We start from the raw sequence: 20,211 nt of genomic DNA, 5'->3' as shown, positions 1-20,211 counted from the left end.
ACATGTGTACGGAATGGGAAAGCTGGGGAAGGTTAAGGTGAAGTGTTTTCTAAGCCAAGAGGATTTTTTCCACCATGCCATATTCAAAGAGCACTCTACAAACCACACAACAAAGCCAGGAGCAAGCTTGCTTCCAGCTTCCACCTGCAGTGCTGCAGATAGCGCTTGGGGAGGCCCCAGCTCCCGGCACTGCAGCACCTAGCACAAGACTGTCATCCCAGGTTCACAGAGAAATGAACTTTAACTATAAAGACCCTTCATACAGACGGCACACTGCTCCCTTGTAGCTGATCAAAGAATTACTACAACAGTGTGCTTAATCCCTGAAAGTCAGCAGTGCTGGGCTTAACTGATGCTGAACATTGTTTCGGAATCAAAGGCGTGCCTCCCGGCCCCAGTCTGGGAGAAAACTGAGCTACTGTATCACAGTTGAAAACTCAGGGGAACTTTGATATCATCTCTGTTTAATTTCCACGGCCCTCCTGAGCCTGGGGTTTATCTCGTTTTATCAACTCCTGTACTGAAATCAAAACGCAACTAACAAAGCTCAGACCTCTCTCCACCGAGGCCCTTCCAGCGGCGGGGTGTGGGCCGAGGAGTTTAAAGTGCTTTCAGGGAGCAACAACTGCAGGGGGCAGGGGGCGCTGCCTTCAAAGGAGGTGCTGTGGGCAGTGGGCCCACGTTCCAGCCTCCCGCCATCTCGGCCTCCTGCCTTGGTGAGGCCGGCTCAGAAGCGGCGCCAGCGAGCGCTGCTGGTCAGGGCTGAAGGCATGACTGGCATACAACTTTTGAGGAGAGTAATTTCAAAGTATTAAAGGGGGGCAGGCTAAATTGGGCTACTGGAATTGAAATGACAAAAACCGTGGCTTAATTACATCCCTACAGAAGGGCAAACTTGCGATCAGCTTGCTTGAAATCCAAAGTCAAGGGCACCAAAGACAAAAACTGCCTGCTCAGATCTACCAGCTTCCAGGGCTGAGGAAGGGAAAAGAATAAACATTTCATTCGCCGCGGGAAGCGCCACAAGAGCAGGTGGCTGCTGGAAATGGGTTGTCCCCCAGTAAAAGCTGCTGCTCTGGCCTTCATAGAGAGGGTCTTTGCCTGTTTCCCAGCAGCAGCAATGGTCTATAAGAATCCATGCCCACCTCTGGTGCCCCAGGATTACTGACACTCTTCTGCTGGCAAATTGCAAGCAAGGGTCAGAAGGACAGGCAAGGGACTGCCTGTCCCCAAGGAGGGAACCTGTGGCCAGGCCTCACCAATGCACACCACACACACAAACCCAACCACCTCCTTACAGAAAGGTGCAGAGACCTACCTCCTCAGAAGGCTGAGAGCTGGGGCCAGTGTCCATGCCGTGCCCAGTTAAATGGGCAGCTGGCTTTGGGGTCACCTGTGGGGGACAGTGCACAGACTTGAGAGGCTGTCACTGTGGAGCTTCAGGATGGCATCCTGACGCCTCTGAACTTTAGACAGATGACCTGGTGACCAGTCAGAGTCAAATCACTCTGACAAATGCTGCTGGACATAGTCAGGGGGCAACAAGTCACTGGCTGCTAGAAGGACTGCTAAGTTGTTGGGCAACTAAGGTAAATATTTTTCTAAGCTCTCCTAGATCGCAAATAATTTTCCAGCTAGGGAACAAACAATTGTGAGCACTTCCTCTTCCTGCAACAGAAGAATCCAGTGTATGCACATGTCTGTTCAATCTGCCCTATGCTTAGATTTCTATTAACCATTTGATTACCAAACATAGATTTTGCATAAACCACAGGAGGCGGGACTAGGGTTCAGATTCCTGCAACCCTTAAGGTGCAATGGTAGGTTCCAGGATTCACTTTCCAAAAATAAATCCAGGATCAAGTTCTATAGCACTGTCCTGGCCAAAGCCCTGCCCCTTACAGGCCTGACTCTGCGCAAACCAGGGAACATTACTCGAGGGTAGGGCATTCTCTAGTATACTGTGGGTACCACCTGCTTGCCCATGATCACTGCAAATGAGGGTAGTCCGTGTCCACTCCCATCAGGTCTTGCTGGATCGTGTCATATTGTCCCCTGTAGAGAAGGAAAAAAAAGGACCCTAACAGAAGGCAGATGCCTACAAATGAAACCATCCCCAGGGCCCCAAAAGCAATGGTTCCTGAGTGTTTGATGATAGGAGTCACAGCTTGCCCTGAGGGGCACAGTACTCACAGAGTAAAAACACTAATATCATCTCAGTGCCAGGCAAATGGGGGACCCTGCCAGAATCATCAGAATACCTGTCTTCAGGCCAGCCAGGCCACCACACCCCTCTTGGGCTTTCACATGGGTCTTGAGAATTATTTTTTCATACATTTGGTCATCTAATCATTCTACCCATATGCTAATGACTTCCAAAATACTTCCAAGCCAGGCTTTTCTCCTTAGACTCAGAGGTATCTGTCTGGTGTCTTTGCCCACATGGCTCAGGAATACTTCAAATTCGGCTGACCTTGCCATCTTCCCCCTGAAGCATCCTCCCACATTCCCAGTCCCTACGGGGGCCTGGCGTGTGAACAGCGAGTCCACAAATGAGTACGGAGCAATTTTGGCTAAGCACTGAGGCTACAATAATGAGATGGAAAGTCCACATTCTGGAGTGGGAGTTATCCAACTTTAGCATGTGCAAAAATCACCAGGAGAGGTTGTGAAAAGCAGACATTTCTGAACCCCACCCCCTGAGATACTGATTCAGTAGGCCTGAGCTGGTCTAAGAACATGCATTTCTAACAAGCTCCCAGCTGACACTAAAACAGCTGGTCTACAGTCCAAAATTTAAGTACAAGAGAGCAGGTACTCCTCAGGTATTTGATGAATGAATGAATGAATGAATGAATGGATGAAATGAACCTAAAGGTAATCTTCCATGGAGAAAAGAATGAATGAATGGATGAAATGAACCTAAAGGTAATCTTCCATGGAGAAAAGAATGAATGAATGGATGAAATGAATCTAAAGGTAATCTTCCATGGAGAAAAGCCTCAGAATCCGCCCTCCAGTCTCCCCCTCCTTCCTCTTGACAGTTCAGCAAAGAGCACCAGGTTCCTCCCCTGCAGACACCCACCCTACCATTTAAAACCAGGGTCATGCATGGGCGCGGTGGCTCACGCCTGTAATCCCAGCACTTTGAGAGGCCAAGGTGGGCAGATCACGAGGTCAGGAGTTTGAGACCAGCCTGGCCAACATGGCGAAACCCTGTCTCTACTAAAAATACAAAAATTAGCTGGGTGTGGTTGTGAGTGCCTATAATCCCAGCTACTCGAGAAGGTGAGGCACAAGCATCACTTGAACCCAGGAGGAGGAGGTTGCAGTGAGCTGAGATGGTGCCACTGCACTCCAGCCTGGGTAAGAGAGCCAGACCCCATCTCAAAAAAATAAATAAATAAGTAAATAAATAAAATCAGGGCCACAGCCAGATGCAGTGGCTCACGCCTGTATTCCCAGCACCTTGGGAGTCCAAGGTGGATGGATCACAAGGTCAGGAGTTTGAGACCAGCCTGGCCAATATGGTGAAATCCTGTCTTTACTAAAAATACAAAACTTAGCCAGGCATGGTGGCACATACCTATAGTTCCAGCTACTTGGGAGGCTGAGGCAGAAAAATCGCTTGAACCTGGGAGGCAGAGGTTGCAGTGAGCCAAGATCGAACCACTGCACTCCAGCCTGGGTGATAGAGTGGGAGTCTGTCTCAAAAAAAAACAAACAGGGTCACATCCTCCATTCCCCTCAAACCTTCTCCAATTGCCCAGCCAGACAGGTGCCACCACTCAGAATCCTGAAATCATCCAAGCACGTAGTCTTAGCACACGTATGTGCATACATGCACTCATGCACATGTACACATACACACAGCCTTCCCTTTCAGAAGGCAAGAACATGCTTTCCCTAGCAGACCATAAGTTACTCAAAGGTGTGTTATGTCCACCATAATGGCCACCTCACAGTGGGTGCTCAACAAATGGATTATGAATGAATGGGGAAGGATAAACAAACAAAATTCCTATCCTCTCAAAATTGCCAAGTTTCACTGGATTAAGGAGGGCACATAAAGGGGTGGGGGAATAGCAGAACTGTCAGACCCCTTCCAATGAAAGCCCAGGGTCTGGGGTCACTGATGCCTCCATGCAGGACACACACCATGACCCCAGAGGTTAGCCACTTGCAGAGGAGGGGGGAAGGGACTGCAGCACTTCCAGGGGATTCCAGATTTAGATCTAACTCAGTGCAGCCAGGCTGGATGTGGGCCTGTCAGGGGCCAATGGGCATCTAGGCTGGCTGCAAGAAGAATGCCCTGGAGAGCTTGTGAAAGCACAGCTTTCCCATTCCCTATCCTTGGGTTCTCATTTAATTGGTTCAGGCTGGGACTGAGACTGGAGAGCACATGGCCAAGGAGAAGCTCCACAGTGCTGGGTGATAGAGCAATGAATAAGACATGGAGCTCACGGGCTGTGGGAAATATCCCAAGAGAAAGGGACTGCAAAGGAGGGGACTCTTCCTTTTGCCTGGTCAGGCAGGGAGAGGTGAACAAAGAACCCAGAAGACACAGCCTCAACAAAGGCACCGTGGTGTGAACACACAGGGACTGCTCGGGGAACTGCGAGGAGCAGATGGGCTCTGAAACAAGCTTATAAAATGCTTAAGAAAACAAATAAACAAAACACAATCAAACTGAACTAAAAAACCTGTCTGCACTTCTCTGCTGTTTCTAAGATCTAAGCAATGATGTTGAGCTACAGGAAGGGGCACCCCAGTGGTCTAACGGAAGAGATTTCCAGGCCTTCCGTTCATGCTTCCCCGCCTGCAACTGAACATTTCTCCAACCAATGCCCCTTCCTTCACACCTCCATGGGGCCTCCTTATGCTATTAGCTCCAAGCGGGGAATGGCAGGCAGAGCAGAGGAATGGAAGAGTCCAAGGGACCTGAGCTTGAATCCCAGCTCTGAGACTTACTGCATAACCCTAGGCAAGTTAAACTAAACTGGGCCTGAGTTTCCATCCCTACAAAACCGGAATAGCAAATAATATTGTTTCTACAGAGTTATAATGTGTAGAAAGCATCAAGAATTTGCAGCAAAAGGCAATCAACAGAGTGAAAAGGCAACCTATGGAATGGGAGGAAATATTTGCAAATCATATATCTGATGAGGAGTTAATATGTGAATCTATAAAGAACTCCTACAACTCAACAACAAAAACAAATTCCTTAATTTAAAAATGGGCAAAGGACTTGAATAACAAGTCTTTCCAAAGACAATATACGAATAGCCAACCACCACCCAGAAAGATGTCCAGTATCACTTGCCACTAGGGAAATGCAAATCCAAACCACATCTCACCTTATACTCATTACGATGGCTACAACCAAAAACAAACATACCAACAAAATAACTGTTCACAAGCATGTGAAGAGATTGCAAACTTTGGCACTCTGCTGGTGGGAATGTAAAATGGTACAGCCACTATTTTATGAAAACAGTGTAGTGGTTCCTCAGAAAATTATAAATAGAATTACCATATGATTCAGCAATTCCACTTCTGGGTATCTACACAAAAGAATTTAAATCAGGGTCTCAAAAGAGAATTGTAGACCCATGTTCAGAGCAACATTATTCACAATGGCCCAAAGATAGAAGCAACTCAAGCATCCATCTATGGATGAATAAACAAAATATGGTACACATATTCAATGGAGTATTATTCAGCCTTAAAAAGGAAGGACGTTCTGAAATATGCTACAACATGATGAACCTTGAGGACAGTATGCTAAACTAAATAAGCCAGTCACAAAAAGACAAATACCGTATGATCCACCTCTATGAATACCTAGGGTAGTCAAACTCGCAGAAACACAAAGCAGAATGGTGGTTGCCGGGGGTGAGGAAAGGGGGAATGGAAAGTTGTTTTATGAGCACAGAGTTTCAGTTTTGCCAGATGAAAAGTTCTGCAGCTTAGCTGCACCACAGTGTGAATGTGCGTAATGCCACCAATCTGTGCACTTAAAAATGAGCAGGATGGTCAATTTCATGTTATGTGTATTTAACACTTTTTAAGAAAGCATCAAGAACTGTAGGTCTCTAATTCTGGTAAGCAGAAGTATAACCCAAGGTGTCTGTTAAGCATGCAGATTCCAGGTCCCATTCCCCAGAGATTCTGATTCAATGAAGTCTGAGTATGAGGTCCTAGAATCTGCATTTTCATCAACACCACAGGCATATTTAGCACATTATGAACTCATTTATTTCTCTCTTCTAAAAGATCAGGGGATATTCTTTTGAATATTCTGCTCTGCTGATTAGAATCTGGTGTGTGTCTGTGTGTGTGTGTGTGTGTGTAAAGAAAGAACAAACTCGTGTTGACTCCTGCCACAGGTTCAACAAGATGGCCCTCTAGTCCTAAGGGAAGTAGGAGCTACAAAGCTACTATGTGCAACCCCTGGGCTCCAGGCCCACAGGGATCTCACATTTCTGCCTGGACAAGCTCCACATCTCGCCAGACGCGTGTCAAGTAAACCAAATGCATGCCCACAGGATGTCCCCAACAAGGGAGGTAATATCAGGCACACTCTGCAGTGGCTTTGCCTCCCAGGCAGCTGGAGACAGACCTGACTCTGGCAAACCCACTGCAACTAGTTTAGTGCAGACAGCACAGGGAAGCCACGATTCCCAAGGGCAGCCCAGCAAGTAGAAGGCCAAGGAGAGCCGGGGTTGAGGGGTGGGTGGTTGGGGAAATGCTGGCCAGGGTGGGCCTCGGTGAGAGACAAAGCAGCCTGGGAAGAAGGAGCTCATTCAAGAAACCCAGGCCTCCTCTCCACAACCCAACCTGCAAAGGAGGCTCTGCAACACAGTGTGCTTATCCTAACCACATCCAGCCATGTAGTCATTTGTTATCTTCATCATCATCATAGCACCTTCAACTTTTCCCAGGCTTGACTCCAGCACCATCGTTATTTTGCAGTGTGGAAAGGGTGTCTCCCTTTGAGTATGGAGCACTTCCAGCAAACTCAGACAGAGGGGCCTATGCCATTTGGATTCTGATCCCCCCAGGAGCAGATCCTCCAAGAAATGGATAGAGACTACACTTCTCCCTTACCCCTTCCAAGGCCCTGAGCAGTGTGCTCACATGGTGGCGTGGTTCTGTAACATGTACAAACACAGGATATTCTTGTATTCTTTTTCTTAAAGCTCTCCCCTCAACAAACTGTATAAACATTGGACCTGAAAAAAACACCACGATCTGCAGCTGGATGCTGAATCGCACTTAAATTTCATGAGGAGCCCCACCTCGTACAGTACCCAGTGCAGTCACATACATTAGCTCCTTCAGCCTTCTTGACTGATTAGCTTTATGGGGTAGGCTTTATTCTTAAGACACTTTTACATTACGGAAATGGGGATTCAGAAAGTTTCTGTGACTCACTTAGGGTCACCTGGGGTCCAGGAGGTAGCCTGAGAGTCAAACACGAGCTCCTAAATCCAAGCCCAGTGTTCTTTCTACTATACCATCATTTCCTGGTTGTCCTGTTAAAGACTAAATAAATAATAGGCCAGGCGTGGTGGCTCATGCCTGTAATCCCAGGAATTTGGGAGGCCAAGGCGGGAGGATTACTTAAGCTGTGGTGTTCAAGACCAGCTTGGGCAACATAGCAAGACCCCATCTCTACTAAAAATAATAACAATTTAAAAAATAGCTGAGCGTGGTGGCAGGTACCTATACTACTTGGGAGGCTGAGGTGGGAGAATCTCTTGAGCCCAGGAGTTCAAGGCTGCAGTGAGCCATGATGGTACCACTGCACTCCAGCTTGGGTGACAGTGAGACCCTGTCTCAAAAACAAACAAACAAACAAACAAACAAAAACTAAAAAAAAAAAAAAAGATAGAAAGAAACTCTAAAAATAAATAAGCTACTCCTCTCATTCATCCGCCAACAAACCTCTCATAATAACCCCTACCGTTGACTGACTTCTTGCCATGTAGCAGGCACTGAGGTAGACTTTTCTTGCAATATTTCATTTACATCACGCCATAATCCCATGAGATGAATACTATCATTAGTTTCACTATGCAGATGAGGAAACTGAAACTCAGAAAAGTTCAATAATTTGTCCAAGGGCACAAAGTAAGTAGGAAAGGCCAAGACTTAAGCTGAGGTCTAATTCTAAACTCCCTGCACATAACCAGGGCACAATATTCCAGTTGGAAGTGGTAAAAGGCCCCTAGCAGGATACAGACAGGGTAAGGAAAATGCCTTGAGCCTGAATTAGGAGTGTGACCTAAAGCCTAGAAGGAGGGAATGAAAAATGTGGATTACCGATGATAAGTTTAGGTTTAAATGAACCAGTAATCGCCACATCAGCTGCTTCCCATGGGGCTTGGAGCCCGGGTCCCAAGCAGAAGCAGCTCTCAGAGGCCCTATTTAAAGATTCTGAGCCTGGTACAGTATCTCCAAGTACCCCACATGATTTCCAACGAGCAAGAAAGGTGTCACCATCTACTGTAACTAAACATCCTGGCACACTGAGTTTTTCAGCTAGTCAAGGCTTCACAGAGCTTATCTTTTAACTTTCTAAGCTTTTCTGGTGCTGCTGATAAGATTTCCTAGCCCTGTTAAAACGAGATGAGATCCAGCCAGCTGTCGAGAAATGTACAATGAGATTATACTGAGAAGGAACCACGAGAGACAAAGGCCCCTAAGAGGAGCTGGTCTGCTGTCTGCTTTTGTGGCAGCAATTGGAGTGGGCTCTGGTTCTTGGGTGGGGGCAGGGAGCAGGGAGCAGGGAAGGGGTGACCGCCATTTGCCTTTTGCCCTGCTGTGGTCTTCCTCAGTGCCTTGCGCAAGAGGCTGTTGAGGGGCAGGGAACAGAAGAGTCTCATCTTTCCTGGTGAGAAGGGCTGCTGATTAGAACAGTTGTGTGTTGGTAACAAAGAGGACAAAAGATGCTCTAGGGTCTACCCCGTTCCCTGGTGCCTGCCTCTGAGGATGTGATGTCCCCTGGTGCCATGCCTCAGCTCTTGTCCCAGCCCCTGCCCCTTGCATCTCACTGGTGCTGGAGTCACTGTAGAGTGCTCGACGTGCCCACCATGTTCCTGGATGGGTGCTGTGGGTCTCGGGTACCCAGGCTGGGCATGTCACTTTGCAGACAGGTGCCAGAGGGTTTAGATGTCCTCTCTGCTGTGCCCAGATCACAGAGGCAGTCATGCCCCAGGGGCAGGTGCACGTTGGTCTGCACCCACGTGACCACAGAGAGCAGGACCCCAGGCCAGGCCGGTCAAACGACTGACTGTCCACAGTCTGTGCCCAGGTGGGCCGCCTCCCTCTCACGCGGGCAGGGGTGGCTCTCCGCACCCCTCACCTGCCCGGGCCTTGGGGGCGCTGCCGGCACTCGGGTCCCCCAGCTTCTCCAGCCTCTTGCCGCCGGGCCGAGCCCGGGCACCGGCAGCCGCGGCGCGCTCGGGGCTCGGCAAAGGCCGCCCGGGCCTGTCCCCGCCGCAGCTCGGGCACGGAGCCCGCAGGCCTCGGCGCAGCCCGGCTCCTCCCGTCCGCCCGCCCCTCGGCCCGGGTCCCGCGCCCCGCGCCCGCCAGCCCGCCCTCCCGGCTGCAGGGGCCGGCTCGGCCGAGCCTCCGCGGCGCCCGGGCCTCACTTAACTGTTCCCCGCTGGGGCGGCGGCGGCGGCGGCGGCGGCTGCGGCGGCGGCGGGTCCCGGCTCCGTCTCACGCAGAAGCAGCTTCTCATCGCCCGGGCGGCGCGGGAGGGGCCGGGCCCGGGGCCCAGGCGGCAAGAGCCGGCGCCGCAGCTCGAGCGCGAGCCTCACCGGGAGCGGCGGCGGCGGCGGAGGGGCGGGGCGCGGCCTGGCGGCGGCGGCGACAACACCAGTGGCGGCGGTGGCGGCTCCCTCCGCGGGCCGCGGCGGCTGGCCGGGCTCCGGGCCTCCCGGCGCTGGCGCTGGCTCTGGATCGAGGGAGGCGCCCGGCGCCCGAGGCTGGCTCGGGCAGGAGGAGGGAGAGGGAGCCCTGGCGTCCCGAGCCCGCGCCGCCGCCCCGGCCGGCACCCCGCCTCCCTAGCCTCCCCCTCGGCCCAGCCCGTCAGCTCCAGGCAGGGCCCCGGTGCGCCCACCCGGGCCTCCCCGAGCCCGCCGACGACCCCAGTCCAGCCTCAGGCCCCCGGCAGCCCCCGGCTTCTGGAGCGTGGGGCATGGATGGTCTCCGCCCCCAGGCTGGTCTTTTCCAGGGACCCTCAGCCCGCTTAGCTCTCGTAGGCCTCGCTGTACCCAAGACCAGTCTTCGGCTCGGCTGCAGATCCCTGGAAGCCCCCAGGCCCTCAGGCTAGAAGTTGGCCCCTTCTAGGGACTCTCTGCCCACCCAGCCATTCTAGGCTTCACTGAACCCTAGAATCCTTCAGCTCATCTTCCCCCACCCACCAGCTCACCTAAGGTGAGCTCAGCCAGTCGTCTCAAACTAACCCCAATTTCCTAGCAGTTCTCAGGCCTCTCCTTAGGCTGGTTAGATAATTTATCCCCCGAAGCCTAGAGTCCGGTCTCTGGGGCCAGCCTCAGGCAAGCATCTAGAAGAGGTTTTTAGCTGGAGTCCTACTCTGCAGTACTTGGGGAAAGGCATAAGCCAAGGATAAAATGGAGCTGGATGGTTGGGGGAGGGTCCAGAGCTTGACCCTCAGCTAGAGTGGCTGGTAGGAAAGGCAGACTCTGCACCTTAACCAACCATGCCCCCACACGGCCCAGCCAAGCACCCCAGGCAGAGGCCAGCATGTGCAAGATTTGAAAGGTTTCTTGCCAGGAGGCTGGAGCATTCATTAGGAACTGAGGACCATGCAGGAGTGATCAGCATCGATTTGCTAACGCATTGAGTCTCATTTTCACACGTTCTAGGCTTTTCCATAATAACTGTTTGATCCTAAAGAAAAGGGCTCCAAGCAGAATGGGCTGTCAGGGGGAAACATCCTGTAGGGAAGCCGTGCACTTGTGCATTCCCAGTGTCTTCACTACTCAGAAATGCCACTGGTTCAGACGGCTTTACAGCAAGCCCTATCATTCCATCAGGGCACAGATCACCCCTATGTTACTTAAACTGTTACACAGGAAAAATACATAAATAAAAGAAACAAACAAAATTATTTCATTTCCCACGTTTAGCATAACCCTGATACCAAAATCCAACAGACAATACCAAAAAGAACTGCAGATTACTAACCTAGAACACGAGTCCCCCAGAGAATTTAATATTTGGTTTTTGAAAATGGGCTTCTGCAGGCAACTTGAGAAAGTGCTGCATGCGGTTTATAGTGTACCTTTTGGAGAATCACGATAAGTGTTCGTATATTAAGGAAGGCCTCTGTGAAGTCCAGGAGTAAAGAAACCTGTTTGATTTGTTTAACCTGGCATTTCCCAAACTCATCTGAGCCAGGACCACCTCCTAAAGCTCACTGATAAATCTTCAATATGTGAACCTCCACTATAGACCAACTCATTTAAGTATATAGTAGTTGTAAAACTATTAAATAAAATTTTAGCCATTTGAATCCAGTTTACTATTGAAACAACTCAAAACCCACCATGATCAAGCAAGATTTATTCCAGAGGCGCAAGAAAAATTCAACATTAGGGAAGTTGCAAATTCATTGCATTGTTAAAGGAAAACAAATTACAGGATATTATCAATGGGATCGATGCTTTAAAAGTATTTTATAAACTTCAAAACTAAGGCCCATAAATTTCTAAAAACTCTTAGTAAACTATTATAGGAAGAAAGTTTAAACTTTTAACATGACAAAGTTTATCAGAAGCCATGAACAAACATATTTAATGGTGAAACACTAAAGATGTTCTCATTTAAGTCGGGGTCAAAAGGATGCCTGATATAATGGCTATAGAATAAAGCCAATGCAATAAGATAAGAAAAATAAATAAGAAATATAAATATTAGAAGGCAAGATATAAAAGTGTCATTATTTGCTTATGATTTAAGTGTTTCCCAAAAAAGAAAAATAAAAAAGAATCAACTAAAAATCACCGAGACTTTGGTAAGGTGATCGGTTATAAGATAAACACCAAAATCAATGATTTTCCTAAATGTTAAGGAAGAAGGCTTCTCCTCCTCCCTCTTCTCCTTCTCCTTCTCCTACTCCTCCTTCTTCTTTCTCCTTACCCTGTCTTATGGTGCTGAAGGGAGAAGCCTTCTTTTCCATATAGAGAGACTCCTGGCCTCTCTCCACTCTAAGGGAAGATGAGTGAGTTTGGAAAATGTAGACAAGAATAGATGCTTCTGAGTTCTCTTTTTGGATTCGGCTGACTGCAGAGAGCAAATATTTCCATGTGCTCTCACTATGGGGTAAGTGAACCTGTTTCAGAGACAGAGTGATACTATTGTCCTGCACTACCCGTCACTATAGAAATAAATCTACTCAAATCAGGGAGAAATATAGCAAGCCCACTTAGCTACAGATCAAAAGCTACTTTTTCCCGTCAGCTTCATCAAAAATTAAGGTAGCATTTTTGTCTTATATCTCTTTCCTGTGTCTATGCCCCAGTTTGTTCCAAACTTAGAATAGGGAGGGAAGTATTACTTATAGAGACCTCCAAATACAACACTAAATATCAGTTATTTCCATTTAGGAAGTGTGATGGAAAAAAAAAAAACCATATTCACTTTAGCAATGAATACTGTAAAGTATATACTAGGCATAAGCTTAACAAGAAATGGCAAGGTCCATGGAAAGAAAACTATGAAACCTGACTGAAGGACATAAAAGAAGATCTTAATAATTGGAAAAATATAACAAATCCCTGGGGAGGAAGTCTCAACAGTGCAAAGATGTCATATCTCCCCAACTCACTTTATAAATTTAGTAAAATTCAGATCAAGGAACCAATATGATCTGAGGGGTGAGGTGAGATGGAACAGGAAGAAATTATTTTAAAATTTACCTTGATTGGCCCGAGTGTGTTGGCTCATGCCTATAATCCCAGTACTTTAGGAGGCCAAGGTGGGAGGATTGTTTGGGGCTAGGAGTTTGAGAATAGACTGGGCAACATAGTGAGACCCCGTCTCTAAAAAAAATTTTTTTTTAATGAGCCAGGTATGGTGGTATGTGCCTGTGGTCCCAGCTACTTGGGAGGCTGTGGTGGGAGGATTACTGGAACCCAGGAATTTGAGGCTGCAGTAGGCTATAATCACGCCACTGCACTCCAGCTTAGGCAAAGGAGCAAGACCTTATCTCAAAAACAAACAAATGAACAAACAAACAAAAAAGAAGAAACTTATCTTGATAAATAAGTATGAGGAAATACCCATGAAATTTTTGAAATGGAAGAATAATGATAAAATGTTGCTCTAACAAATATGAAAATGTAATGTAAACTTCAGAAGAAACTATGGGCCGCTAGTGTAAGAATATATACTTTTATCATATATTAAGTTCTGTTTACAAATGCTTTGTTTTTATCCACTGATCTATTTGTGTGTGTGCGTGTGTGTGTTTGTGTGTGTATATATATATTTTACTTTAAGTTCTGTGATACATGTGCAGAACATGAAGGCTTGCTACACAGGTATACATGTGCCATGGTGGTTCACGGCATGCTAGACTTTAAGCCCCACTTGCGTTAGTCATTTATCCTAATGCTCTCCCTCCCCTTACCTCCCACACCCCAACAGGCCCCAGTGTGTGATGTTCCCCTCCCTGTGTCCATGTGTTCTCATTGTTCAACTCCCACTTATGAATGAGAATATGTGGTGCTTGGTTTTCTGTTCCTGTGTTAGTTTGCTGAGAATGTGTATATTTTAAAATAACTATTCCTATAAAAACAAGTATATCCATTGTGTATTATATATCTATTGTATGTAATAGGAATAGCCATTTTAATCTATTGAGCTATTTGTATATACATATAGAAATAAGATATACAAATTTGTATATTTCCATACACCCTACTCCAAACCATATTATCTGGCCTAGACCACTCTAGTAATTTCCTTACTGGTCTCCTGGCTTTGCCCTACGCAAACAATGGCAAATAGCAACTAGAACAATCATTAACAAATAATAATAGGTCAGGTGTGGCAGCTCATGCCTATAATCCCAGCATTTGGAGAATGCTGAAGCAGGAAGATCACTTGAGACCAGGAGTTCAAGATCAATAAGCATAGTGAGACTCCATCTCCACAAAAAGCAGTAAATTAGCCAGGCATGGTGGCGTGTACCTGTAGTCCCAGTTACTTGGGAAGGTGAGGCAGGAGGATCACTTAAGTCCAGGAATTTGAGGCTAAAGGGAGCTATGATTGTACCACTGCATTCCAGCCTGGATGACAGAGAGACCCTGTCTCTAAAAAAATAAATAAATACTTTTTTAAAATAAAAAAAAAAATAAAGGCTGGGTGCAGTAGCTCACATCTGTAATCCTTGTATTTTGGGAGGCCAAGATAGGAGGATCACTTGAGCCTAGGAGTTGAGACCAGCCTGGGCAACATGATGAAACTCCATCTCTATGAAAAACAACAAAAATTAGCCTTGCATGGTGCAGCACACCTGTAGTTCCAGCTACTCGGGAGGCTGAGGTAGGAGGATTGCTTGGGCCTGGGAGGTTAATGCTGCAGTGATCCGTGATCATGCCACTGTACTCCAGCCTAGGCAATAGAGTGAGACCCTATCTCAATAAATAAATAAATAGTAAATAAAAATAAATAAATAATAAAAATGCAGCAGGCGCTCCCTTGCTTAAAGCCCTCCAGTGACTTTCCATAAAATAAAATGATATTTAAATGCTCCAGCACAGCCTTCAAGGACCCATGCTATATGGACTCAGCTTCTCCTCCATCCTCCTGTCAGCCATTCTAACCACACTGGTTTCCTTGTAGATCCTTAAACATCAAAGCTCTTTCTTCCCCAGGTGACCCTGCCTACAGCACTGTTTTCAGTCTTGTAGGGTCTGGACTCTTCTCATCCTTGAGCTCTCAGCTCAAATGTCACCCTCTTGGAGGCCTTCACGGGTCATCTATCTAAGTAGGTCCCTGTTATTTCCATACCCCACTAGTTCATTTCCTGCTTATCACTCATCACAATTTTTAACTATACACTATTTGTTAACCTATTCAACTGTCAGTCTTCCCAGCATACAAAAAGCTCCACCCAGACAGAAGACATATCTGTTCTGTTCACTAAGCATAAATGTGCTACACATACTAGCCCCTCAATAAACATTTTCTAGATAGATGTGTCAACATTTAATATGTGCGTACCCTTTGTCCATGTCTAATAATTTATCCACAATAAACAATCAGACAAGTGCACACAGATGTATGTTCAAGGATAATTATTTCAGCATTGCTTATGATGAGAAAATATTGGACATAGCCTAAATGTCTAGCAATAGATTGAGTCATTAAAAAAAGCTGTACTGACATAGAAATATATCATGGTATTTTGTTAAGTGAAAAAGCGGTTCTAGAACAGAAGGCATTTATTATATGAGTCCATCAATTTTATATGTATTTGTGATTATTTATATGTATTCACATATGCATAAAATACTTGAAAAAAATATATACCCAATGTTAACTGTTTAACAGTGGCTTTGTCTTGGGAATGGTTTACACAGAGACTATCATTTTTTATTTTAGCATATTTGCATCACTTAGGAATATGGATAAAAATAACAGAAAACCCGACCAACAGTAGCTTGAACAGTAGACGTTTATTTTACTGGCCAGTAATCATCTTCAGTCTTCTTGTTATGAAAGAATGAAGCCATTAAGAATACGTGTCCATCCACACTTCTTTGACATCCTTAGCTTGATGTCTTTTCTGCTCATGCTCGTTGCCTCATGGGTGCAGGATTCCTCCCCCAGCTTCAGATATCATGGCCTGGCAGCAAAAACTTTCTCAGAAACTCCCCACCAGGCCTGCTTAGATACCATTGGCTAGAAATGGGTCACATTGCACCTCCTCACTGCAAGGGAGGATGGGAAATTGGCTTTGTCAATGGCAGTCACTTCCTGAAACTGGCCATATTTCTAGGCCAATAAAAAAAAAAAAAATCACTGTTTCATTATCAAGGAAGAAAGCAATTAAGTTTTTAAAAAAATTAATAATGAACTATATGACCTTTATGATCAGGGGAAAAAATGTCAGTGCATTTCATCCATGATAAGATCCCAGAAAGTGTTCAATGCCACAAACAGTACTTGTTCTGAAAGAGATGGGTTAAATGTGGAGAGCCGTGTGAAGCAGGTCTTCACGCTTACCAGGCCTCACCTGCACAGGTCCAGGGCCAACTCGGGCAACTTCCTGGAGCTCAGATCCCCACCACTCACTTCTTTCCTCTTTGGCCCTCCTTAAGGGCTTTCTCAATTATAACAATAAGTACATCATTACTCCTAGGGCTGTTTTCTGGTATTGATCTGTGGGAACTAGAATGGATTGATTCTGCCTTGAAAGAGTGAGAGTAAAATCTCATCAGTTATGAGTCTTGCTGGCTAAACAGAACTTTTTCCTGATCTGTACAGTTTTTGACCTGATCTGTGCCCTCAAATGGGATGCAGATGCTGGTAGGAGCAGAAAACAGGCAGGTGGCATTAGCATGTTTGTGGGACAGGTGTGTAAATGTGGCAGGCTCTCTTTCACAAGACTTTGACCGGATGGATGTGAGAAATGAACGGAGGATACCCACAAACAGTGTTGTTGGAATGAAGAGGCCATAAACACATGCAGACCTGCTTTTATGGCACTGAGGCCCCACAGAATAACGGATCCAACTTGTGATTGTTTCAACACCTTCCCTAATAGAGAGGGCCTTTGTGCCTCAGAGAGCTGGTACAAAAGCGACTTCCCTTTCTTTAGATTGGAAGCTTCACAGGGGCAGGCACCTGAGGAGCCTTGTCTCTTTTATTTACCACTGTAGGACTTAGCAGGCACTCGACAAATAATTCTTGAATGAATGTCGGTCCTTATCCGCAACTGTTAGAAATCATGATCGTTGCCATTCACAGGGTATTTCTTCTGTGTCAGGCACTGGGCTAGGTCCTTCTGCCTAAACTATTTCACTCAATAACCAACATCAATCCTGCAAAACAGGGAGTATGATTGCCGTATTGTAACTACAAAAACTAGGGCTCAGAGAGATAAAGTGACTTTCTTAAGTTACATCATGGAAAATAGGAGTTGGAGGTGTTAGACTCTAAAGTCGATGCTTGGCACTTCACAAGACTCTTTTTTTGTTTGCTTGTTTTTTTGTGTTTTTGTTGTTGTTGTTGTTGTTGTTGTTGTTTTTTGAGACAGGATCTCACTCTGCTGCCCAGAATGAAGTGCAGCGGTGCAATCCTAGCTCACTGCAGCCTTGAACTCCTGACTAATTTTTAGATTTTTTTTTTTTTTTAAAGGCAGAGATCTTGCTGTGTTACCCAGGCTGGTCTTGAGCTCCTGGCCTCGAGCGATCCTACCCTGTCAGCCTCCCAAAGCACTGGGATTGCAGGCGTGAGCCACTGTACCTGGCCTACAAAACTCTGGAGCAGGATTTCCAGAGTCCTGAAGCACATTGTGTTGGATGGAGCCCTGATTCTCGGGACGATGGCTGTTTCTTCACTCTCTCACTGGGAGTCCAGGCCAAGCTTCTGAATTTAGAGAGACAAACAGAGTCAGTTTTGCCTTCAAGATGTTCACAGGCTGTAGGGAGATTCAGATGTTGTTCAGTGATCATTTGGTTTTCCGTATAAGAAATGCTCTCAAACCCAGTTAGGCATAAAACAGAACTCATGGAACAAACTGGCATTCTCTCATAGAAGCAGTCTCGTATGGCAAGCACATTTGCAAGCCTCTTCCAGGGTTATGCTTCCTCCTGTTTCCCCTTCTCCCTGTGTCTGCCTTTGTTTTTTGCCCTTTCTAACACACCACTTTTCTCTTCTTCTCCTCTCTGTCCACAGTCTAACAATTGCCGCCATGATGGTGTTCTCAGCCCACAGTCTATGTCACATCAGTCCCAGTGACCTGCAGACTCTGACAAGGCATCACTAAGCTCCAATTCCAGACTTATGGAGAGATGATCTGACAGACCCAGTAAAGGTCAGAACTACCCCAGACCCAATAAACTGAGACAGACAGCAGGGTCTCATCACATCTATGTGCCCACTTTCCTGCGCCAGGCAAACCTCAGGAAGGTTAGGGCCGCAGGTGTACTCAGGAATAACTGAAACCAGAAGCCCAGAGCTTCCTTTATCTCAGCTTCATTCTCTGATCACAGACCTTCTCCTTCCACATGGCAGAATCAGACTGCTGATAGTTTTATATCCTCTTATTGCTTCTACCATTGAATAAGAATTGGCTGTCTAAGATTCACTGTAAAAATCCTGGGAAAAGATTCCAATGGGCCTAGCTATGACCAGGTGACCACTCTGGTCCGATCAAGGCCATTTAGAGGGACAGGGTCATTAAAGAACACAGCTGTTCCTGCAGAAAGAACAGGTTGCTAGGAAAATAGGTGGTCCCAGGAAAATCAACCCATGTATTGGCCCAAAGCTGTGTTATGATTCTGTTTGCTTATCTCCTCTACTAGCCCCTAACCCCACCTCAGTTAGTTCTGGAACTCAAGGAGCATGGCTGTGCCATCTCTAGCTCGCCCCATCCCCAGCTCATCCCATCCCAAAATTAGCGTCCAAACCCTCTGGTTTTATCTTCCAAGCCTTCCTCACATTCACACCCATTCCGGGAAGCTTTCTTTTTTAAAAAAAAAAAGTTGAAAGCATATGTTCTTTCAGACTATTTCTCTGCCAAGGCTTTGTTTGTTTGTTTGTTTTGTTTTTGTTTTTGGTCTTAACTAGTTTTCGTTAATAGACTTTATTTTTTAGAGTAGTTTGAGGTTTGCAGCAATGTTGAGCAGGAAATACAGAGGGTTGCCACCCTTGCCACCCTACTGCCCCCTTGTGCCTCCCCCACTATCAACATCCCCCACCAGAGTGGTACATTTGTTACAACGGATGAACTTACATTAAAACAGCATCGTCACCCAAACTCCATAGTTTACATTAGGGCTCACTCTTGTGGTATACATTCTATGGGTCTGAACAAATGTGTAATGACATATGTCCACCACTGGAGTATCACACAGAATACTTTCACTGCCCTAAAATCCTGTATTCTGCCTGTTCATTCCTCTTTCCCTCCTGACCCTTGGCAGCCAGCCACTGACCTTTTAACTGTCTTCACCGTTTTGCCTTTCCCAGAATATCATCTAGTTGGAATCATACTGTTACAGTGGGTAGCTGGTCAGGCATGAGCAGGGCAGGAGAGGGCTCCCCCTACTCGCCCACATACATACAGCAGGAATGTCAGCGACCATCAACTGATGGTCAGGAGGTTGTTGACTGTCTCTCTAAAATGATATTTGGTAACATCTGTTGCTAGGGAAAGGTAGTCTTCTAATAGCCAGAGAACACCTGAAACTGGTGATCAGCACCTTCCCAATAAGATCTCAGGAGATGGGCGAGTGGATTCAAGCATAAGCATTAAGAGGCAAAATGGCAGAGTTTAACTGGTATATGATCTTCCTCTAGGAATGCTAGACTGGTACGGGAGGAATGCCTCCAGTGAGCATAAGTACGACTCCAGTAAACACAGTGCGCATGCTCCCCTCCCTCATCCACACTAGCAGGCCACTGTGCATGAGGACAGCCCACCCCAAGGGAAGAATCAGGGGATAAGGGAAGCAAGACCCTGAAAGTACGTGCACATATAAAACCCCAAGTCAAAAGATCAAACCGCACACTCGATCTCTGAAGTCGCCTGCTTGGCAGTCTTCCACGTGTACTTTACTTCCTTTCATTCCTGTTCTAAAGCTTTCTAATAAACTTTCACTCCTGCTCTAAAACTTGCCTCCGTCTCTCCTTCTGCCTTCTGCCCCTCAGTTGAGTTCTTTCTTCTGATGAGGCAAGAATTGAGGTTGCTGCAGACCTGTACAGATATGGATTCAATGCCGGCAACGATACGTATGTAGCCTTTTCAGATTGCCTTCTTTCACTTAGCGATATGCATTTAAGTTTCCTCCATGTCTTTTCATGGCTTGATAGCTCATTTCTTTTTAGGGCTGAACAATAATCCATTGATTGGATGTGTCACAATTTATTCATTCACTGACTGAAGGGCTTCTTGATTGTTTCTAAGTTTTGGCAACTATGAACAAAGCTGCTATAAAC

At 46.5% G+C, this 20,211-nt stretch overlaps 1 protein-coding gene across 4 annotated transcripts in view; it reads right to left on the bottom strand.

Moving 5' to 3' along the window:
• Nucleotides 1-9,868, bottom strand: part of MVB12B (multivesicular body subunit 12B) — a 176,270-nt gene extending 166,402 nt beyond the window's left edge. For 2 of the 4 annotated variants that reach the window (XM_073021923.1, XM_037994061.2), the window contains exon 1: nt 9,665-9,868. In XM_073021923.1, the coding sequence (XP_072878024.1) occupies nt 9,665-9,751 (87 nt within the window). In that variant the 5' untranslated portion in view covers nt 9,752-9,868. Of the gene's footprint in view, nt 1-1,318; nt 1,394-1,974; nt 2,002-9,664 lie in introns of those variants that run through there. The other 2 variants (XM_008006226.3, XM_008006225.3) reach the window with 2 other exon arrangements.
• Nucleotides 9,869-20,211: the final 10,343 nt, after the last annotated feature.

This window comes from Chlorocebus sabaeus, chromosome 12 (genome assembly GCF_047675955.1).
Source record: "Chlorocebus sabaeus isolate Y175 chromosome 12, mChlSab1.0.hap1, whole genome shotgun sequence".
NCBI classification, from domain to species: Eukaryota; Metazoa; Chordata; class Mammalia; order Primates; family Cercopithecidae; genus Chlorocebus; species Chlorocebus sabaeus.
Note: the sequence above shows the minus strand (reverse complement) of the source record. Positions and strands in the feature narration are given on the sequence as shown.